The sequence below is a fragment of the Seriola lalandi genome, unplaced genomic scaffold (assembly GCF_002814215.2).
Source record: "Seriola lalandi dorsalis isolate HSWRI2012SDOR001 ecotype SW California unplaced genomic scaffold, Sedor1 jcf7180002054425, whole genome shotgun sequence".
Taxonomy (NCBI): Eukaryota; Metazoa; Chordata; class Actinopteri; order Carangiformes; family Carangidae; genus Seriola; species Seriola lalandi.
The window spans coordinates 3,400,893-3,421,176 of NW_019524978.1; the positions used below are offsets into that span (position 1 = coordinate 3,400,893).

The following is a 20,284-nucleotide window of genomic DNA, read 5'->3' on the forward strand; positions in this document are numbered from 1 at the left end:
TGTATGTAGGTGGGTATCTGTGAAGATTTGACGGCGTTACCCCTATCTGAGCACATGCAATACATGTGTGCAGAAATATGTGAGTGCATTTGTCACTGCTGTAATCTGTGACTATTTATAACTTTTCCTGTCACATACTGACAAAGCTGTGGCATGCATCAGCCTCTTAACGAATGATAATACTGTAAAGGCGGAGGCGATAGAGAATGACACAGACACAGACACAAAGAGACATAGTTTGAGGTGTGTGTGGTTGTGTGTGTGTCTAAGTGATAATACAATAATTTGACACTAGATATTGAGGCAACTGGTGACGACAAAGCAGAGAGATACAGAACAAAAAGATCCAACATCTGAAGCTCTACAGTGGCTTTAATTGTCACATTGTTTTGATTTCACATTAATAGCTTAATGTCATGTTTTTATAAGGGGATTTGATGACATTAATCTACACACAACATCCAATTATGACAATGTTCAAAAGATTTTTGCAACAGTAAATCTGTAATACACAATATGGAGAGTGAAGGATTTTTTTTTGCCCTCACTGTATTTGCTGTGTTTTCTGGTGTCTGTCTGCATAAAGCACCACCTGCCTGTAACATTGTTTGTGAGGTTACATAAAGGTCACTTTGTTCCATGACAATGGCGTGTCATTGATAGAAGGAGTGCAGCATGAGACTGTAGAGGATAGAGGATACCCAGTGGTGTTTCTCTCAGTAGATGCATCAACTTGAATGCTTCTATTTGGGAAGAAAATTACAATATTACTTTCCTCAGCAACACATTGTCTCATCCCCTCCACTGAGCATTTTCATGATGTTACATTAGTGTTAGGCAGAGCACAACATTAATGTTTAAATATTCAGTATATACAATAAGCCTTGCTGAAAACTCTGACCTTTTGTGTAAAAAAAAACAAACTGTAAAAGCAACACAATTATATGAAAATACACCATATGAATTGGTTTAAATTGCGCAATACAATTAGATTGACTTCATAAAGAAAAACAAAGATGATTCCTGTGGACATCAAGTCTAAATATCACTGCCTGGTTGACATAAAAGAAAAATCTAACCCTAAAAATTGCTCTTTGGTTGTTTACTGCAATCTTATTGCAATCATACTTTTCTGCATTGGTCATTTTATAATGTAAGCTTATTTATACTTCGAGAAGAAAAACACTTCGAAAAACACGGAGACACAGATCAGCTCTCACAAGAACACAAGAAACTCCACAATCAGCAGTTCAAGGCACAATGTCTCTGATGTCCATCAGTTTTTGTCTCATTGGTCCATCATGGATGTGGCAAGATAAAGGTTAGTTGTAGGGCAGTTAAAATGACTCAAAAAGTTGTAAAACTAATCACCTGCTCCCCCACCAACATGACTCAATATGATCAACTTGTTATTCTTTAACTTTTATTGTAATAGTTTAACTTATGTTTCCTACGGTATTGATGGATGTAACTTAAATTGATTCATGACAGTTAAAGGTCATCTTGACGACACACACTGAACAATGTAGGTTATCAGCGAAGGCCCAACCACACACACACACACACACACACACACACACACACACACACACAGCAACACCTGTGTCTCTGTTATGGTGGTATTCAGAGTGTTTGTCCATAAACAGCAGAGCTAAAAGTCTAAGAACAGGTTAGCTTACATAGCAGAGAGTCAAATCCAGTCATTCAGCAAATAAGTGAGCTTTAAAAAGATCTCGAAAAAGAACACAGAAGTTAATTCAACTTCTAGGTAATGGATAGTAATTCATTTTTCCTTGCCTGCAAAGTCATAATTGGAAACAGAAGTTAATGGTGGGTCCTCACATGACCAGGGTGCAAACATCAAATTTATGTGGTCACATTGCATAGCGATCACGACAAGACTTTATTAAATTGTTAAGGACATGAAGAGACCAGACTTCAGAATATGACAGAGAGCCATCATGGAGTGAACTGAGGTGTAGCTGAACAGCTGAGTCAACACGTTGCTCCATACTACTTCTGTTGTATCAACTAAAAGACGAGGGAGAATTCTGTCCTGCTGTGTGTGTGTGTGTGTGTGTGTGTGTGTGTGTGTGTGTGTGTGTGTGTGTGTGTGTGTGTGCGTGTGCTTTGCTGGCTCTATCGGGTGTCACAAGACAGTCAGGGGAGTGAAGACCACAGTTAGTCAGTATGTCACATTCATTGGTTAGTGCTCAGTTAATTGAATTTTTACAATGGCCAAGAAACTGTGCAGGTAATTTGTGTTTGTGTAGTAACATTTCAGTGAATTTGGGAACAGAATACAACATTAAAACAGCAGGCTGAAGTGGATGATGTAGATTGACATTGACTCCTTTTGTGTTTTTTACTTTGTTCCGTAAAACAACATAAAGTGGGAGGGACAAAGGAAATCAAAGCCAAATACTGACCCTGACACAAGCTTACATGTAAGGAGTTCACCACCAGGAGGGAGCAAAGACACACCAACACTGTGTTCATCAGTTTACTGATCAGTGTGTCTATTTTTGCTCTTGTAGCTACTCTCTGTCTTTCACATGATGTTGCACTTTAGGATAATTGCAGCTACTCTACCTTTTATATGGACATGGAGAATAATCAACCATTTATGATATAACTGTGCAGCAGGTGATTAATAATGCAGATGATTAAGAGATGATGAAGGGATAGAGGGATAACATCCAAATTAGCCACATTAATTCACAATCTATCAGCCTCTATATAAAGTGCCCACCACCTGTTAACAAACTGTCCGACCCAGTCGTATGCTGCTGCGTCTACGTGGCTGAATATGAAGTGCAGTTGTTGCAGTGTGAGTGTTTCTAATATAATCAGTCTTAACATTTACACATAGAGTACTGCATATTAAAGGAGGAAACTTCAATTCAAATCTGTGTGTTCAGATAGATATACACTGTTGCCCATAAAATTGGAATAATTTTGTTTTCAGACACAATCCTCTGTTTCTTCCTATTTAAATGCATCAGTAATCACCTTTGACCAGGTGCAATGATTACATTATGTGTCCCAATTACCCAGGTGAAATGAAATAAATCACATTGTCACAATCATTTCATGGAAAGAGGTAAAAAAATATTTTATTCCAACTTTATGAGCAACAGTGTAAATAAAAAAATGCTGCATGTACAGTATTAGACTACAACATTTGTCATGTCAGTGCTGGTTTGTGCCACAGGTACTTCATGTACTACAATGGTAGGGTCATACATACATACATGCAAAGGTCATATAGGGATCGCAGAACTCTCTGGTGCACAATGTCAAGTTTTAAAGGAAAGAATTCACCAAAAATGTGCACAAGACTGGAAATACAGTATACTATACTACAGTATGAATCTGACCATCTGATGGCAGATTGTTGATGGTGTCATTGCATCTTTCCCTTTCCTTTAATTAGTTTGGGTCATACAATCTTAAGATTGCCAGACATTTTAAGAGCACTCAGTTTTTGTTTTGACATCACAGAACTTTAATTTGGTGTGGGACAACATACTGAGAGAAAGCTCTGATTTGAAAGTATATCTCATGTACAGTGTCACCAGCTGATCAAGCTGGAGCTGGTAACAGGAAACAATGAAGCAAAACAGGATATAAGAATTGCAAATAAAGGATTATAAATTAAATATAGAGTTTTAATTGATTAATGTTTAATGAAGTCAGAAATGGCTGTTTTAGTGTTTATCATTTACAATCATTTTTAAAGTGTGGCTTGTTATCGCCTCAGTGAGTGCTTCCCTCCAGTGGACAGACTGTGAAAGTGTAGCAGACTGACCTGGTATTAAAGGCACTGGGATCTTCATCAGTGAGTTCTTTACTTCCATTAGTTTGTTATAGAGCTGTTATTCATATGTACTAACACAAAGAGAGGCTGCTCTCCTATTCCTCATTTAACTGGTGACTTTGCAGAAAATCTCTTCGTGGTAGTTTTCTCAGCATTTTCAGAACCTCTGCTTCCGCTTACTGCTGCAGTCAGTACTTTAACCGGCAGCAACACTCACACTCTTTTTCTTACAAGTGGGAAAAACTAATGAACATTTGATTAAACAACAGACTGTTCTTCATATCCTGGCTTTACTACATACAGTAATCACAACAACAGATTTTACATGTGTCTGTAAAGGCAGTGCACATTATGACCTCCCACAAGTGGGGAAGGGTCAATCATTTTGGTGGATTGTGTGAACAACGTTCAATTATTGAGGGCAGAAAAAGGAAGTGAAAGACTGGATCGGACCTCAGTCATCATCTCCAGACCTGGGTTCAACCCAACTTTCACTTCACTTGGATTGGTCAAAGGTATTTCATTATAAAAGCAGTCCATGCTGTATCCTGTGTGGTTAGACGGTGAAGGTGAACCCTGACTACATTTTCATCATCTCTTGCTAAAATACAGTCTTCCTCAGCTTTCTGTCTCCTGTCAGTCCTTTGTTACTATTGTGGTCATATCATCTTCTGTTTCTTTTCCCCCTGAAACCACAAACACATCACACATTACTTACTCACTCAATTTCAGTCCGTCTATCTATCTATGAGTGTATTTATTGCTGTTTTTTTTTTTACACATTTGTTTCATGGACTTGCATTGAGGTGGTACTTACTGAAGCACTTCTGCAAGGTCTCAGATCTCCGCAGCATCGTGTAAGACAAACCAAACACCAACAGTATACCAAAGAAGCCCCCAATGCTACAGCTGATGAGAGTGGTGTAGCTGGTGCCGTTGTCTATAGGAGAGGAGAAAACAGGATGTAGTGAGGCAAAATGTAAAATTACATTTGTTAAAAAAGTCTTGAGAAAAGATAAAATCATATTTATATTTCTAGCACACTGAAAAATTACCTGTTGTTGAGAATCACTAGGTGGAATAACTTCTGCTTGTACATTGAATTGAAAAGCTGTTGAATGGTACTCTTCAATTATGTGATGCTTTTAATTACAGGATTTATCAGAGGTGACTGAAAGCCTCAAAACAAAGTCTTTCAAGATTCCAAACATCTCAGCTCCTGTCTGTATACTTACATGCAGTACGTGTGAAAACTGAATTTAAGTGATTTAAATGTGCATTTTGTACTGTATGGACCTACTGAGGGAACTCACAGCGAGATATTTAAAAATGGATGCTCAGTCACATTCACTGTTCTATGCCCCTGAATGAATTTAACCAAAGACATGTAAGACATGTGCCAAGTAGTGGTGTCTGGATCTGGCAAAATAATTTAACGTGACTGAGATAAAAGAGTCTTCACCATAAACATGTAGGACAGCAGCAGGTGCATCAGGATTCCTCGGCTGCTGACAAAGGACTCGTGTGCCGTTGTCGGAGAAAGAGGTTCCCCTGAGGGTCCACACGGCCAGTGACTCTCCCTTCCCCACATCACAGCTTCCATAGAGAGCCTGAGGAGCGAGACGACGAAGGGGATGAGAGGAGCGGAAAGGGAAGAAAGAATAACATGTTGAAGAATATAAACATGATGTGAGCTGGGATGGGATCCAGCCCCCTGAGAGTTTGCGTGATATAAATGAAAATGTTAAGAAATATAACTTTAAATTACAGTTGCACTGTTTCAAGAGAGAGATTCGAGTGTGAAAAATTGTTAAAACATTCAATTCACTAAAAATAATCAGGCCTGAGAGAAGATAATGAGGCAGACAGAGACCACCTCACCTGGGGGATATCTTCCACATGGCCGTGAGGGCAGGTGAGGTTGTATTTGCCGTGACTCCCGTAAAGGATGAAGGTGAGGCTGGGAGAATCTTCGGGAACTCCACAGCGAAACACTGCAGGTTCTCCCACAGCCACTGTGACGTCAGCTGGGCGTGTGAGGTAACTGGGTGCTGCAGGGTTGGTGGTTCCGACAGAGGAGATGGTGGTGGTGGCGACGGTGGTGTTTTGAGCTGGAACAGTGATTATGTGTAATTGATGTGTGTGTGAGAGAGAGAGGGATGAAGAGAAAAGAGCTATAAGGGGAAATAATTGAACTTGTAACAATAATTACAGAGAAGTAAAAGCATATTTATTTCCTGGTGTGAAAGCCACAGGTACTGTAAATCATGTCCTGTTTGTTGAAATTATTAATTAATCATTATCATTATTAAAGAAAAATATCTGAATTTTCACCTGTTAGTGTTTCAATAAAATCTGATCTCATCAGAAAACAATGAAAGACATTTATTTACTTTTACTTTTTACAATTGTTCTCTTGTCACAACTAAACATGCAGACAATTGATCAGAAACTTATGAAACAGTTAAGGAACCAAACACAGACACAAGTGTAACAGTAGCAGCAACACGCTGTGCACAACATTACTCAGGTTATTGTTTAGTTCAGTTCAGGTTTTGTGCGTGTTGGAAACAAAATGCTACCTGAGACTTCAGTGTCTGGTATCTGACCTTAAGCAAAATCCCTCCACTGGCGTCATAAACATTTGGATATTCTAATGACCAGAAACCTGCGCGCTCCTGTAGGATTTTCTTGGAAGGGTGGAATGATTTGAAACTGCAGAATGAGGAAGTGTGATACAAAAAGTATCTCAAATCCCATTGAAAATCTTACAGACAAAGGTTCTTGCAGTGTTTAGTTTTGAAGTGGGATGGGATTTTGGACCTCAGCCTCACCGTATACTTTGTTCATTATTATGACGTCTTGATTAATAGCAATGTATGCATGCTTTCAGTTTAGACCTTAATGATTTTACTGTGATTAATTACAGGAAACCTTAACCATGTCATGTTTGTCATTACCTGAGGAAGGTGTGATGAGTAGGAGCAGAGCCAGAAGCAGCAAACACATATGAGAGACTTTCCTCTGTGTCCTCATCTCTCCTTTCCTCCTGTTCTCCATTTCTTCACACTCAGTCTCTCTTATTCCACAGGTTAACCTGCAAAAGTTCAAACAAAGTAACTTTACTGTTCACATTACAATAAAGTAATACACACATATAATATATATAATAACAGAGTCCTTGTGTGAACAAGGGCAGATAAACAGTAAAATGGTTATTTGCCCTGAAGGTATTTTGGATACAGTGTGTAGCTGCTTTACGTGACAGTATTTTAGGAGATTTCAAACTGAGTTGAGAAACATCTGTAAAACATAATAAATATTTTAAACCAAAGTTTTTATTCAACACCATCAATCGGACGAGAGTATTTGGCCCGAGCAGTACATCAGCAATAAAATTACAGGATTTAAGTAATTCTCCTTGCTTTTAAAAACCTCTGCTGGTTCAAGGCCTCTGTCTTATGAGTATATAAGTGAGATCACTGACCGCAAAATGAACTGGAACTCCCCAAGCACGTCTGCAAGTAGCTTCCTTATTCCAAGATTGTGAAAATCAAGTCCTATTTTCGTTGAATTTAACTTTTGAGAAGTGCCAAACCCTCTCTCTGACACATGTATCTGCTGGCAGTGTCTCAGTAAACAGTGAGGAGACGGTCGTCAATGTCTCCACACAATGCTGACTCTCTCCATCCTCCCTGGTCTGACCAAGTCATGAACAACAAGGCACCTGAAGGAAGTCGGACACCTTCCTGATTTACAAGCCAGATTTCTGTGGATGAGAAAACAGGTTGAGCAGGCCCGGCTAAACCAATCATAGCTGCTGAAAGCAATGTCAGCTAACCATGGAAGGTTTTTCTGCTGTCCCAGTTTTACTTTTGCTTTTTATACCTTTATTTTACACCTCTTTGCCTCATTCCCCCTCCACCTTTACTTTCTCACCTCTCATTCTTGGAGAATGTAATACATGGATAACACAGTTTTGTTTTTTAATAAGTGTCATTGTTCTGATAATATAGGTAGCCTACTATATTGAATTTCCATATATGAAATATATGCTCATAAAAAAGAAAAGCTATATGTACAAATTATATCTGAAATGTATTAGGAATTGGAACAATATATATAAAGTGGGTTCCAAAAGTGTGAGACCACTTCCAGAGAATGGGCAGATAGACATGTTTAAAATGAATGAGAAATGAATAAGACAAACATATGTGACCATATAGAATTTTTTTTAATGTATGTTGTCTTAATAAATTTGCATGTATAAATTAATAGCTAGCTTATACAGTCAAAACATATAAAAAATCTATACAAAAACATCATAAAGATATCATAGAGATCATGTAGATATTATAGATATACATTCATATATCTAGAGGATGTATATATGTGATAATAATACTATATATGACCTTATAGGTAACATATATGGCAGCATCACTCTAGATATTTACAGACATTATGTCATATATTACATTTCTGTAGCAGAACTTGTATCACTTTTTACAACATACTTGCACTTGCTCTTGTTGGGAGGCTCACTGCCAGCAGTGCGTCGTTAAGTGTTTGATATGGAGACAATGGATTGTATCAAGCTGTGTGAGCTTAATTTCTTTTTAGCTAAATGCAGACATCATCATGCCAACATGTTCATAATGACAATGCTAACATCAGCATGTTAGCAAGTCTAGCAGATGTCTATCTCACTGATCAGCTAAAAAGCCTAAACTGACGGTGGCTCTAGAGGAAAAGTCAGGGGATCATCCTCTGGGCATTTTGACTGTCATCGTCCCAATCCACCATTAGTTTCTGAGAAAGCCTATTTCACTCCAGACCGAGGATCGACCGACACTGACAACTGTTAAAAGTTGCAGGAAACTACAAGACTGAGGTGTTACTGCCAGTACTGTAAATATTAGGATGTTGAGGCCAAAAGTAAACGAACCCTTTAAGACTGTCTGGTGTTGGTGAAGATTTTGTTTTGAAAGGCAATGAAAGAAATCAAAATGAAGTAAAAGAACAAATGTAAAACAAAGGAAATAAGTGTCAGACATAAATTTCCAGATGACTAATTTCCTTTTTGTTTCAATGTTTTTCTAATGCTGGTGTAGTTTGCACGCACAATTTTTTTGCTGTGACTGAGATGACTCATCAAACACTCTTAGTTGTACAGAAATGTATTTTATCAAATGACATGGGTGGAGCTGCTGCCCTCTCTCATGTGTGACGTGGTCACAGCATCTGGAGCACGATGCTCATGTGTCAGCGTTTACATTTCCAGAAGAGTGAACCTCTAAGTTGTTCTCTGCCTCTGGATCCATGCTTCCTGCTGTGCTTTGTGTTTTGTATTGATTTATGGAAACGATGATCTCAATGCTGGTGCTTCTGATCATGACAGAAGGTAGGAAAAGCTTATTTTCAAATTTAAGTTTCAAGACAAACTGCAAGATAGTATTTAAATTTTCTTCTTTGTTGATTTCCACTGCTACTATTTTTTCAATTTCAACAAAAAATGTCAAATTTGTATTCATTTCATAATTTTTATCTACTTTTAATCTACTTTATCTAATTTATTCACATAATTGCACGTTTATAAAACAGTATAAACAGGATGAATAACAGGATCGAGGGTAGACACTAAAACCTAAATGAGCAAGGGTGTCATTTTATCAACACACCTTTATCACGACACACTGGACTTTCCCAATTCAGATTTTTGCTGTTTCACTTTCAGTTTGATACACGTACTTCACTCTCTTGCTGCCCACTATTCAGAAAGTCTTGAAATGTAAGAAATGAATGAATGAATGAATAAATAAATAAAAAAATAAAAAACATAGCTGACTCTGGCATCCAGGCTGCTGATTCTCTTTTTTAATTCTGCATATAAATCATTAATTCAATAAAAAAAACATTTGATAGCATGTCTCATGTTCTCTCTGCAGGATCTGGGAGTTCTAGTTTTCCAGTGACTTTTGAAAATCAGGATCCTTGTGCTGTAAAGGGATCTTCAGTGGAGTTCAGGTGCTCGTACAGCTACAAAGATGGGGAAACGGTTAGAAAGACTGCGTGGTACAAAGGGAAATTAATAGATGGCATCTGGAAACGTGTTCTGCTTTCACATCTGCCTTCATATGAAAATCGTACTGAATATCTTGGTGACCAGCAACATGACTGCAGCCTTGCAATTCATGACCTGCAGGACAATGACACTGGATATTACTACTTCAGGTTTGATACGGACACATATGGATGGCGTAGTAAAAATTCGGTGTATCTGTCTGTCACAGGTAAAATTATTCTACACTGAGAACTACGCTGCAAGTGTGATATTTTCAGCTTTTTCTTAATTTCATGGCCTCTGTTTCTTCAACTGATTGATGTCCAGAGCTGATGGCCAACGTGTATCCAGAGAGAGTGAGAGCAGGAGACAATGTGACTCTTGAATGTGAAGCATCCTGCCAACTTTCTGGCACCGTCTGGTTCAGAGACGGACACCCAGTAGCCAAACCAGAGTTCTCGGCTCAGGCAGAAGATTCTGGAAATTACTTATGTGCCGTCCAAGGACAGGAGTCAGTGCACTCTGAGCCTGTGGCTCTGGATGTTCAGTGTAAGTACTATATGATGACATTTTTGACTGGGACCAGCTCTGAATTTTCCAGACTATAGGGTCACTTAAAAACCTTGAATTGGTTGTAAGCAGAGTTTGACAAAAACATGTATTCTTGCTTATGGATTAGAAAGACAGAAAATAACTTTTTTTTTTTTTTTTGGTACAGGTGAGTGTTTCTCAGTTCAAAGCACTCTTTTTCTTTCACTTCTTTTTTTCATAATTCAACCTCTATGTGACACCTTACATAAGGCATAGCCGCTAGCAACCTCTCTGCTCCTCTTCACAGGTTCTCTACATCCTGGGTTTGTTTTTACTAATTTAGTTTATGTGTATGTTTTGTTTTGCACCTTACAACACCTGCACACCACACACCACTGGCTTGATTGATTGCCAACACAACATATTGTAAGTATTAGATTTGGCATTTTAGTTCGCCAGGTCATAACAACACTTATTAAATAAGAAGACTGATTTCACTATGACGTCTGTGAACTATGCAGCCACGGCCCGCTGTCAGTTAGCTTAGCTTAGCACAAAGACTGGAAACAGGGGGGAACAGCTAGCTTGGCTCTTGAGAGGTAACATAATCTGATTACTAGCATCTCCACAGCCTACTAATGAACATGCTACATCCCTTTTTGGGTGTTTGTTATTTCCACACACTATTTCACAGCCTGACTTACTTTGGCCATGTTTCCTTTTAAACTTGTACAAAAATAATAACAGCACAATGGTCATGTTTTTTTATACAGATCCTCCATTTAATGTTTCCATCGAGGTGAGTCACCCTGGCCGTCTGGCAGAGGGCAGCAGTGTGAATTTGACCTGCACCAATGCAGCTAACCCTGCAGCAGACAGCTACACCTGGTACTGGGGTTATGTGTCCAGCTCCAGCTCCATGCTGCAGGTGGGCTCAGGACAGGTGCTGTCTCTCTTGTCTCTGTGGAGGCGTCCCACACCGGACTCTACCTCTGCCAGGCCAGGAACAGTGTGGGGGAGAACAACTCAACTGAGGTGCTGCTGACAGTGTATCAAACAGACAGTGAGTACGCAGGGAAGCTGAAGCTCGTGGGTCATTGATGAACTGAGCAGTAATGACCTGTGTGTGTGTGTGTGTGTGTGTGTGTGTGTGTGTGGGGAGTGATAGTTTTAAACCAGCCTGAGTGGAAGGATTTTTAGGGGGTAGGGGAGCAATCTCAAGATGAAACTACATTTTCATTCTTCACATGTGCAACCATAACTCTGGGATTAGATGCAAAACTACTTGTCAAAATAAGTTTAGAAAACACCATAACCTGGAATTTAAACAAACATCAACTAACATTGTTACAAACACAGTATTTACTGAACATTTCTGTTTGTTAATCGTGTTAGTTCATTTTCTCACACAGTTTTTTCTCCCTGCACAGTTTGGAACAACCGTTTCATCCTCCTTATTTGTATTGGAGTCAAAGTTGTTACTGTGCTCTTGCTTCCGCTGGTTATTGTCTGGGCTTGGTAAGTTACGTTGTACTCAACACTATTCATTATGGAGCAGTTGGTTAATTTTAATACAACTGTCATGAAGAGCTCTGTGTACAAATGTTTCCTATTTCATTGTTAAAGGAGGAAACGACATAATTCTGCTGTGGATGAAAAGGTAAGGACCCACCCCTGTTTAAATAAATGAATCACAGTTTGTCACAAAATGTCTTATATTGTCCTGTTATGTTTCAGGATGAGGACAGCCATGATTATGAAAACATCAGCCACATCCAAATGGGTAAAACCAGCAACAATAAAAAAACAAAACAGGATTACACATAGGGAAATGTCTGTTTAAAGAAACTACAGAACCATGATGCCATTTGATTACACCAAATACACAACTTGGCTCTCTGGCACAGGAATGTCTGTGGTTTGTTTGTTGCCTCGAGCTCAACTGAGCTCAACCAAAAACAGCTGGACTTAGAGCTGAGCAGCAAGTTTGTCTGCTTGAAAAATGCAGCTGCACCTCTCACTCCTTCCCGCCTCTGTCAATGTCATCCCTGATTTGAATGTGGCCTTTGTTGCCGTGACTGTAGCAGTCAGTGTAGTAGTAACAATTGTATCATTATTACTATCAGTCGTAGCTCTCCCGGCTGAATGTGCTTGATATATATTTATTATGACAGTGTTTTATGCCACTATGTTACATTCATAATTGTGATATATTCAAAAGTATTACTTCCATTTTGAAAAGTGTGTCTGGTCTGAAAATAGAGCTGTTGGACTCGTCTCAGTGGTGTGAATGGTGCAGCAGACTGAGTCCAGAATCAAAGCAGGATATGCTGCCCCCCTCAGTTTCAGACACACATGTACATTATGCTATGCTAAATGTCTTGTTACCTTCAGTCTAACAACTTGTATTATTTACATAATTAATCTCAACCTGAGTCTTTTCTAAGGCTGGGGTTCAGGCTGGTGGTTAAGGTTTAATAATTTTTGATATTTACTTTTTTGATTTGTTGTAATCAGTGTTTACTGTTCAATAATCTTACTTTGCACCTTCTGATGAAAACTACTGAAACACATTTCACACCTGCTGCATGTAGAAGAGCTGCCATTTGCTGCTGTAATATGTATGTAAATAATATTTTTATAAGGCATATTGTCATGACGTCTTGATTCTAGATTAGTTTTCTATTTTCATTTTTTTAACAGAATGTTTGAACATATTTTGCTATGCAATTAACTTGTTTTCAAAGCAAGTTTTCCTTTAAAAGGTTAAGTGAAAATAAAACATACAAAATGTTTTTTCATTAAATCTACAATTTCACACAGTTTGTAAAACTTGGTATCACTCTTCATGCTAAATACATTGCATTTAGAACAAATCTCACATGACATTGGCTGTAGCTTACAACAGTTTTGCAATCAGAAGCTTTAGTATGTGATAGTGCAGCACTAATAACCTGCTCTCATTAAAAACATCAGATAAATGTTAAAAATACAGTAACAGTAACTAAACAAAAGCTCTTTAACTGATGAGCACATAAATGAAACTGCCCTTTTAAATATTTAGGAAATGAAGCACTTCTCTTTGCTTCATTAGTTTTTAAAAATGAAGATGTGTGCACCACTGCACTCAGCTGTTCTCACTTATATAATATGTGGCTAAAATAGACTAACGAGATGAAGAGTTGATATCCCAGGACATTTTGTAAGTGGACGCCCTGGTGTCCGGAGTCACTGTCCTCCTGGTTTTCACCCTCCTCCCCCTCCACAGGCTCTGGTCAGGATCTGTTGGTGCCTTATCTCACTGAAGAGTTTACTCAGAACCACACAGACGTGACCCAGTCTGAACCGCTTACAGCTCTTAATTGGGTCGTCATGACTACGTTTTCCATCATCTTTGTCATGCTCTTTATAATCAATAACACACTTTCAATAATAGCTGCTTCCGTTTTCTCTTCCTGAACACTGAATACAGTAAATAACAACAACAAGTCCGGATGTCATCTGTGGTGTTCAGATGTAATGAACCATGAATGCAGTATTCAAATTCACACCTGTTACTTTCATATTACAATCAACAACAGCATAAAAAAATTCAGTCTATCTTATATTAAATATAATTTCTGACAGAAGCATTTAGCTTATCCCACAGTACAAATGCACACTGAACAAATGATCAGATAACCGAGAGCCAACAGAATATAATATACAATATAACATTCAAATATATTCCAACACTGTTTCCTGTGGTTCAGTCGTTACTAAGTCCAAGTCCATCCTCGTTCAGCTTGGTGCGTTGAAATCCAGGAATGAAGGTTTCCAGAGTAATGTGTCGGAGCGTAATGTCCATCACACTGTGTGATCTCCAGGTTCCCACTCTCTCACTGTGTGAACTGAGCTCACTGTCAGCAGTGAGTCTTGAAAGTAGTTTTTCCTCTGTGTTAAGTCGTGAGGACGAGAAGGATATGAACTGTGCCACAGCATGCGGTGCAATACTAATTTGAAGGTGTCTGCAACATGAGGTGAGAAAGTAAGTGCACAGGAGTGTATGAGGGTGCTGGAGAAAAATTCTGCTTATCGTGAGGTTGTTAAATATATATAAAAAAAAGTGTCTTGTGCTGTTGGTGGCTGTAGGGTGTTGCAGATATGACTTTGTACACAGTGAGTCCTGGTCTTGCTGAGTCCTTACGGCTCTGTGGTATATGTGGAAGTGAGGACATACGACTGGTGTTGGGATGACATCTGTCTCCTGAGAGGGACAGACAAATGACTCAACAAAAAATAAGAACCTTGATCTACTTTTCTTGAAATAGAGTAAATTTTTTAACCAAAATCCAAGCACCGAAGATACTTGGTAATATTGTTTGGTAGCGTGTCATGAACTGGATCTTTTTAACAACACACTTTCTGTAAATATTAGGTCAAACACTGACAATTGTACCTAATTTTTTAAAATCAAATGATTTTATTTATATTTACGACTGTAGCTCTGAAGATTCCTGAAGATAAAATGCTGATAGATCAAAGAAATATGATAATAATGAAGCAAAGAACTCACCTTCTCATAAGAAACGCAATTACGGCTAGAATAAGCACCAGGACACCGACGGTAACTCCAATAAGCACCGCTTTGCTTCTTCTAGACTCAGATGTGGCCTTTGCTGCAACAGAAAAGTAAAGACAGCTACTGTAAGTCAAACTGTCCCAGGCAGTGTTTTATATAAGCATGTTAATGGACAGAACCCAGACACAGAACATCCTGGTGCCGACTATATTCAATTCAAGCACCTTTGAGTGTCGAGTGAATCAAACACAAGACGTTGCAGTTATGTACGACGCACCTTAACCACTGGGACACCAGGTCGTCCCACAAATAACCCACCATTGTTTCGGCAGGGAAAATGTTTCACTCAGATTTATTTGTAACAGAAGACTGGGTCCAAAGTTTGCTCTCTACAGTACAGTATGTCAGTTGAAGTGTTGTATAATAATATTTTCAAGTATATTATGATCCCAGAGTGATTTAAGAATCGCTCTGTACACAATAAGGATCATTAATAATTTGGCCAGATGTCGCTCTGGTAATATTTTCTGCAGGCCTGTGGAGCAAACCTGGTTGTCGCTTAAAACACACAGGCTCTTCGTTCACCTACCAACGGGACCTGGAAGTGTTACAGTGTAAGTCTGTGATCCATGTCTGTTGCGTGCTACGCAGCAGTGCTTCTCGTCTTCCTCAGCCGTGATGTTGACACTGCTGAGCGTGGAGCCTCTTCCTGTGGGTGAAGCCAGGGATTGTCTTGCTTGATGGAAGCTTTTGTCTGTTGCAGGGAGACATGCTGCACCATGGTACCAGGTGTACGTGTGGACAGGTGGGTTAGCATCACTGCTGCAGGTCAGAGTCACAGGAAGCGCACTTTGTTGCTGTCCAGCAGGAGAGACTGAGACAATTGTATTTCGAGGAGCGTCTGGAGAGAAGGGAGGTCAAAGGTCAGTTACACCAGTCATATTGGATTTTGTCATTACAGTTTACTGGTCAAACCTTTTTGAGTTTTAACCCGAAAACCGTATGAGGAAGTTTCTTCATCTAGAAGGAATGAAATCTTTTTCCACATTAATTTGCTTAACTTTCAATATTAAGCAAAGCAGTAAACCAATCTTTGTCTTCCTTTCTTTACTTCCTTCTTTCTTTTTGCTTATTACAGTTCCACGATTTAAAATGTTTATAATTTAAAAATGATTAAACTTTACTTACACTCTACATCAATGTCCAGCATCGCTGAGTTCTGCACTTTATCTCCAGTCTGTATCTGACAGTAGTAGCTGCCAGAGTCATCAGATGTAACTTCACTGATGTTCCACACCTGTCCATCATGTCTTGTGGTGGTGCTGGCGTTCCTGAACCATCTGTAACTGACCTGCGGACTGGCTGAAGGGCTGCAGCAAGCCAGACGTACGGCCACACGCTCAGTGATGCCAGTGGAGGGACTCACTGATGCTGTGACTGCAGAAGAAGAGTCTGGAGAAAAACATGGGGTTAGATTTCTTAGTTACTTCAAGTAGACAAAATTTCAAATTCAATTGAAATGATTTGTGGGTTTTGACAAATCAATCAAATGTGTGGAACTACAGTATAGAAATACTGGGATTTTAAAGATGTTGTGTTGTGTCTAAGCTGTTTTTTCCTCATCTGAACAAGAAATTAGCTCTGGTGGGGAAATGGTTAAACTGTTATGCTCATTTCAATATAATTCTTGGCTCAAAATGATCAAATTTAAGACGACCAGGTGTAAAAAATATTATTATTGACCATTTAAAAACCCACCATGGGTAACATTTTGCTATGAAACTGTACAGGAGAAAGCACTTCACCTTTGATACCAATGATAACAAGCTGACTGTAAAATAGTAAATTCTGGCCTCTGGTTGATTATCACAATTTTCTATTCATTTAACATTCACACTAAAAGATGTTGGTTTTAATAATTTTGTCACGAACAACATGCCATGATAATTTGTACGAAATCTGAGCTGAAAATCTTTCTGTTGAATACAAATATCCAGATAATTCATTTCTATTCTATTACTCTTTATCATTTTTGGTTGTTTTGTCAGCCCGGCAGGTTAACAGAACCTGATGGGGATTTGTAAAGTACAAAAAATGGCAGAGCATGATAACAGAGAGCAACCAGAAAATAAGAGTATCACTTCACACGGATGTTTCTCCATAATTTCTTAAGAATATCTTGTGGTGAAACACCACCACCACTAACTACCCTGCCCTACACACACATACACACAAAATGAGACTGGCTCTAACTCCTTTTAAGGCTCTAACACCTTAAATTGCTCCACATCCCCTTTTTTCGACATTCAGCAAAAACAAGTTAAAATTTGTCCCCACACGTGTGGCTCTGAAAATAATCTGTCCACGAACGTCAACGTAGAATTTGGTTGGAAAGAAGAAACTGTCCTTTGACATTATGACAGATTATCATGTCACACTAAGCTGATACAAGATTTATATCCAGACAGTGGTCAGTTTCAGTTCCACTTCTCATAAATAGCACAACACACAATCAAGCGAAAGGTTGCTCAGAGGAAGTGGTTAATCCTTGTTTGTGCAAAACATCAAACTTATTATCTGGTTGAGAGAAGTGCAAATAGACTTATTTCTTAAAGACTTTGTAATAATCATTTTACTGTAGAGCATTGCTAAGAAAACAGATATAAGATCAGTAAGTTGACAGGATTATTTGTGCCACTCAGATCAGTAAAGACTCATGAATGTACAAACTAACCCTAACGGAGTAGAGCTAAACGCTGTCCTTTAAAGACTCGCTTGTATCACCTCAGATCTGTGTCACTGCCAGTGCAACATTGATGTTAACAAGTGTATGTTTTAAGACACTTGCTTCTTGACCACACAAAACATCACTTCTGGGTGTAGTCTGTTACACCAGTAATGTCATGTTGAACTATGGTCCAGCGATATTGCATTTTAAATATTGCTTTACATTTTATTTACTGGAGCGCTTTGTAAGTCAACAAATGATGAAACATTGATTGGTGACTGTGATGGTCATACTCCTGCTGCTGATGGTGGTGATGATGATGATAATGTTGATGATCATTATAATCAGTTGTGATGGTAAATGAAATATTCCCACCTGCCACCAATAGCTGTATGCCTCTCTGCGCTGGCATCTTCTGTGTTGGATGGCTGGTGATGAGGTAAAACACGTAGTTTCCACTGTCTGACTGTCTCAGATTAGAAATCTTCAGAGAACAGTTCTTTGTTCCTGGTTGTCCCAGGTACTGCACCCTGTTCTGGTAAGATGGATCTGGGAAAATACCAGCGCTGTGGAACACATACCTGACACAGACAGACAGATGTAGATACAGTAATTAGTATTTTTGTCTAAACTCTGTGCTATGACTTCTTTGAGAAAATACATTGCAGCTCTGGTTTTGTGTGTGCTTCTGTGTGTCTTAAACAATACCGTGGGGTGATACAGCGGCTGTTTTCAAGACACCACATCTCAGACAAAACTTTATACTGTTGTCCTTCTTCACCTCCTCCACCCTAACAGAGAACAATGAAGAGAGCTGCTAGCCAAGGGATAAAGTACCTTAAAACAGTAGATTCAATGTTTATTTTAACTTGATGCTAGATGTTCAAACCTCAATTGTAAGCTTAAAATAATAGTTTATTTCGACTCCCCTTCATAAACCACCCATATCTGTTCATATCCATTCATTCTGATTGCAGATTTCAGCCCTCGAAGAGTCGGCACACTGCAGGATATACTACGCCGGCGAACAATGGCTTCTTTATTGAATTACCTGAGTAGAGAGCTTCCCCTCTCCCCTGGTTTCATTAGAACTTTGAGGGTAGTCATAGGAACAAGGGAGAATCACCGAAGAACCAATCACAGCACAGATGGGACTGGAGGGGAGATGAACCGACCAATTACCAGCAAGAACACCTGAAAGGCAGAGGATTTGTGTTATAATTTAAAAAGTTTCTACATTATAATCATTCAAAATCATGTGGAAAACACAGTACAGTGATGTAACATAACAAATAAAGTCTTTAATACACTTACACAACCATAATTTAAAAACATGTTGATGTTAATGTATTTGTTCCCAACATTGATTTCCCAGTTAAAATAACATTATCCAGAGTCATAGTGAAAACAAAATCAAAGGAAAATGAGGAACCTTTATGACAGTTACAGTTACAATTTGTATTCATTGTATTTTCCAGACATGGCTTAGTATGGACATTGTTATTTGTTTTTCTTTTTGATATAATTGAAAAGAAATAAGAATGTGTTTGGTTTTTGGAGCAATGTAAAATAAATCAGTATGCCTATAGCTCTGGATGTGGCCTACTTGTTGCCTCAGAAATTGCCAAGATTTGATTGACAACTGCAGTATAATATGACATTACTCAAGATGAAATAATCCTCCAAATTTTTGTGGCCACATCGCAGCTTCATGATGTTTTTTTTATGTCACTCCAATAAACAGTCAAGCTTAACACTTAATTTTGGTCAATCGGTGTGGAAACTATACAGACAGATGTTGTGTCAGCTGATCTTCACCATGCTAAAGGTAGATGCCATCATGAATGCTGGTGGTACTTTAATATATAACTTACCTGTCAGAGAGAGTGTGAGGAGCAGCCAGCAGCTTCGTGCCACTTGTCCTCCCATCTTCCTGCTGTGGTGGTTTGTTTTGTAGGGCTCTCCTGGCTTTCACCTTTTCTCTTCGGCCTATCCCCAGTCCTTCTGCTGCCTTGTCTACCAGTCTGCCCTCCTCTGCTCTTTACTGAACTCAGTGTTGTTTCTCTCTCCTCAGAATATACACTCACAGGTCAGATTGTACAACTTCCCTATTATTCTTCATGTCAGCAAGGAACTGTGGTGATGACTGGGCTTTTATGTCATGCAAAGGGAACTTGCTAAACATAAATGTGTGTTTGAAGGTTGTTGTTGTTGGGAGACACATTATGTTTGCTGACTCACTTGATTATGAGGACACCACACTTGCAGAGGGTAATCTCTGTATCAAATCAGCTATCACCATGACGCCAGTTTGAAGTCCCTGCTGCGGTTGTGTATTAATATGATTTCTTCACCTTTGCCAATCGTGGATGTATGGTGCCAATGTGCAGGGTAACGCAGCTCTGCGAGCTCTCGTGCCTCCGTTTGTCCAATCAGGAACGTAACTTGACGTCACTCGCGCCCCTCAGTCTGTGCAGCTGGCCGCTCACAGGACGACCACACACACACACACACACACACACACACACACACACCACCGACAAACTCTGGATAAACTTTCACTAACTCACTCTTCCACCC

The 20,284-nt window shown here is 39.0% G+C and overlaps 2 protein-coding genes and 1 pseudogene across 4 annotated transcripts; 1 reads left to right on the plus strand and 2 right to left on the minus strand.

Moving 5' to 3' along the window:
- Nucleotides 1–3,089: 3,089 nt before the first annotated feature.
- Nucleotides 3,090–7,535, minus strand: LOC111658072 (uncharacterized). The gene is made up of 6 exons (XM_023410451.2): nucleotides 7,308–7,535; nucleotides 6,781–6,917; nucleotides 5,702–5,931; nucleotides 5,283–5,430; nucleotides 4,638–4,760; nucleotides 3,090–4,506 (listed from the first exon to the last, which is right to left on the minus strand). The coding sequence occupies exons 2-6, from the start codon at nucleotides 6,878–6,880 to the stop codon at nucleotides 4,457–4,459; spliced, it is 651 nt and encodes a 216-aa protein (XP_023266219.1). The 5' UTR covers nucleotides 6,881–6,917; nucleotides 7,308–7,535; the 3' UTR covers nucleotides 3,090–4,456.
- A 1,549-nt stretch (nucleotides 7,536–9,084) lies between these two features.
- On the plus strand, nucleotides 9,085–13,221 carry LOC111658129 (B-cell receptor CD22-like; annotated as a pseudogene). Its single transcript, XR_002760974.2, has 7 exons — nucleotides 9,085–9,224; nucleotides 9,769–10,113; nucleotides 10,212–10,433; nucleotides 11,189–11,478; nucleotides 11,846–11,933; nucleotides 12,042–12,075; nucleotides 12,153–13,221. The product of XR_002760974.2 is annotated as a B-cell receptor CD22-like (transcript).
- Nucleotides 12,113–20,266, minus strand: LOC111658127 (cell adhesion molecule CEACAM6). 2 transcript variants are annotated; one of them, XM_023410544.2, is made up of 8 exons: nucleotides 19,579–20,266; nucleotides 18,756–18,898; nucleotides 18,413–18,495; nucleotides 18,080–18,285; nucleotides 16,165–16,428; nucleotides 15,566–15,877; nucleotides 14,971–15,073; nucleotides 12,113–14,661 (listed from the first exon to the last, which is right to left on the minus strand). In XM_023410544.2, exons 1-8 carry the CDS (start codon nucleotides 19,631–19,633, stop codon nucleotides 14,598–14,600), a joined length of 1,230 nt encoding a protein of 409 aa, XP_023266312.1. In that variant the 5' UTR covers nucleotides 19,634–20,266; the 3' UTR covers nucleotides 12,113–14,597. The 2 variants fall into 2 exon arrangements, with proteins under 2 accessions (XP_023266312.1, XP_087031331.1); XM_087175205.1 differs by lacking the exon at nucleotides 18,413–18,495.
- Between the last annotated feature and the right edge of the window lie 18 nt (nucleotides 20,267–20,284).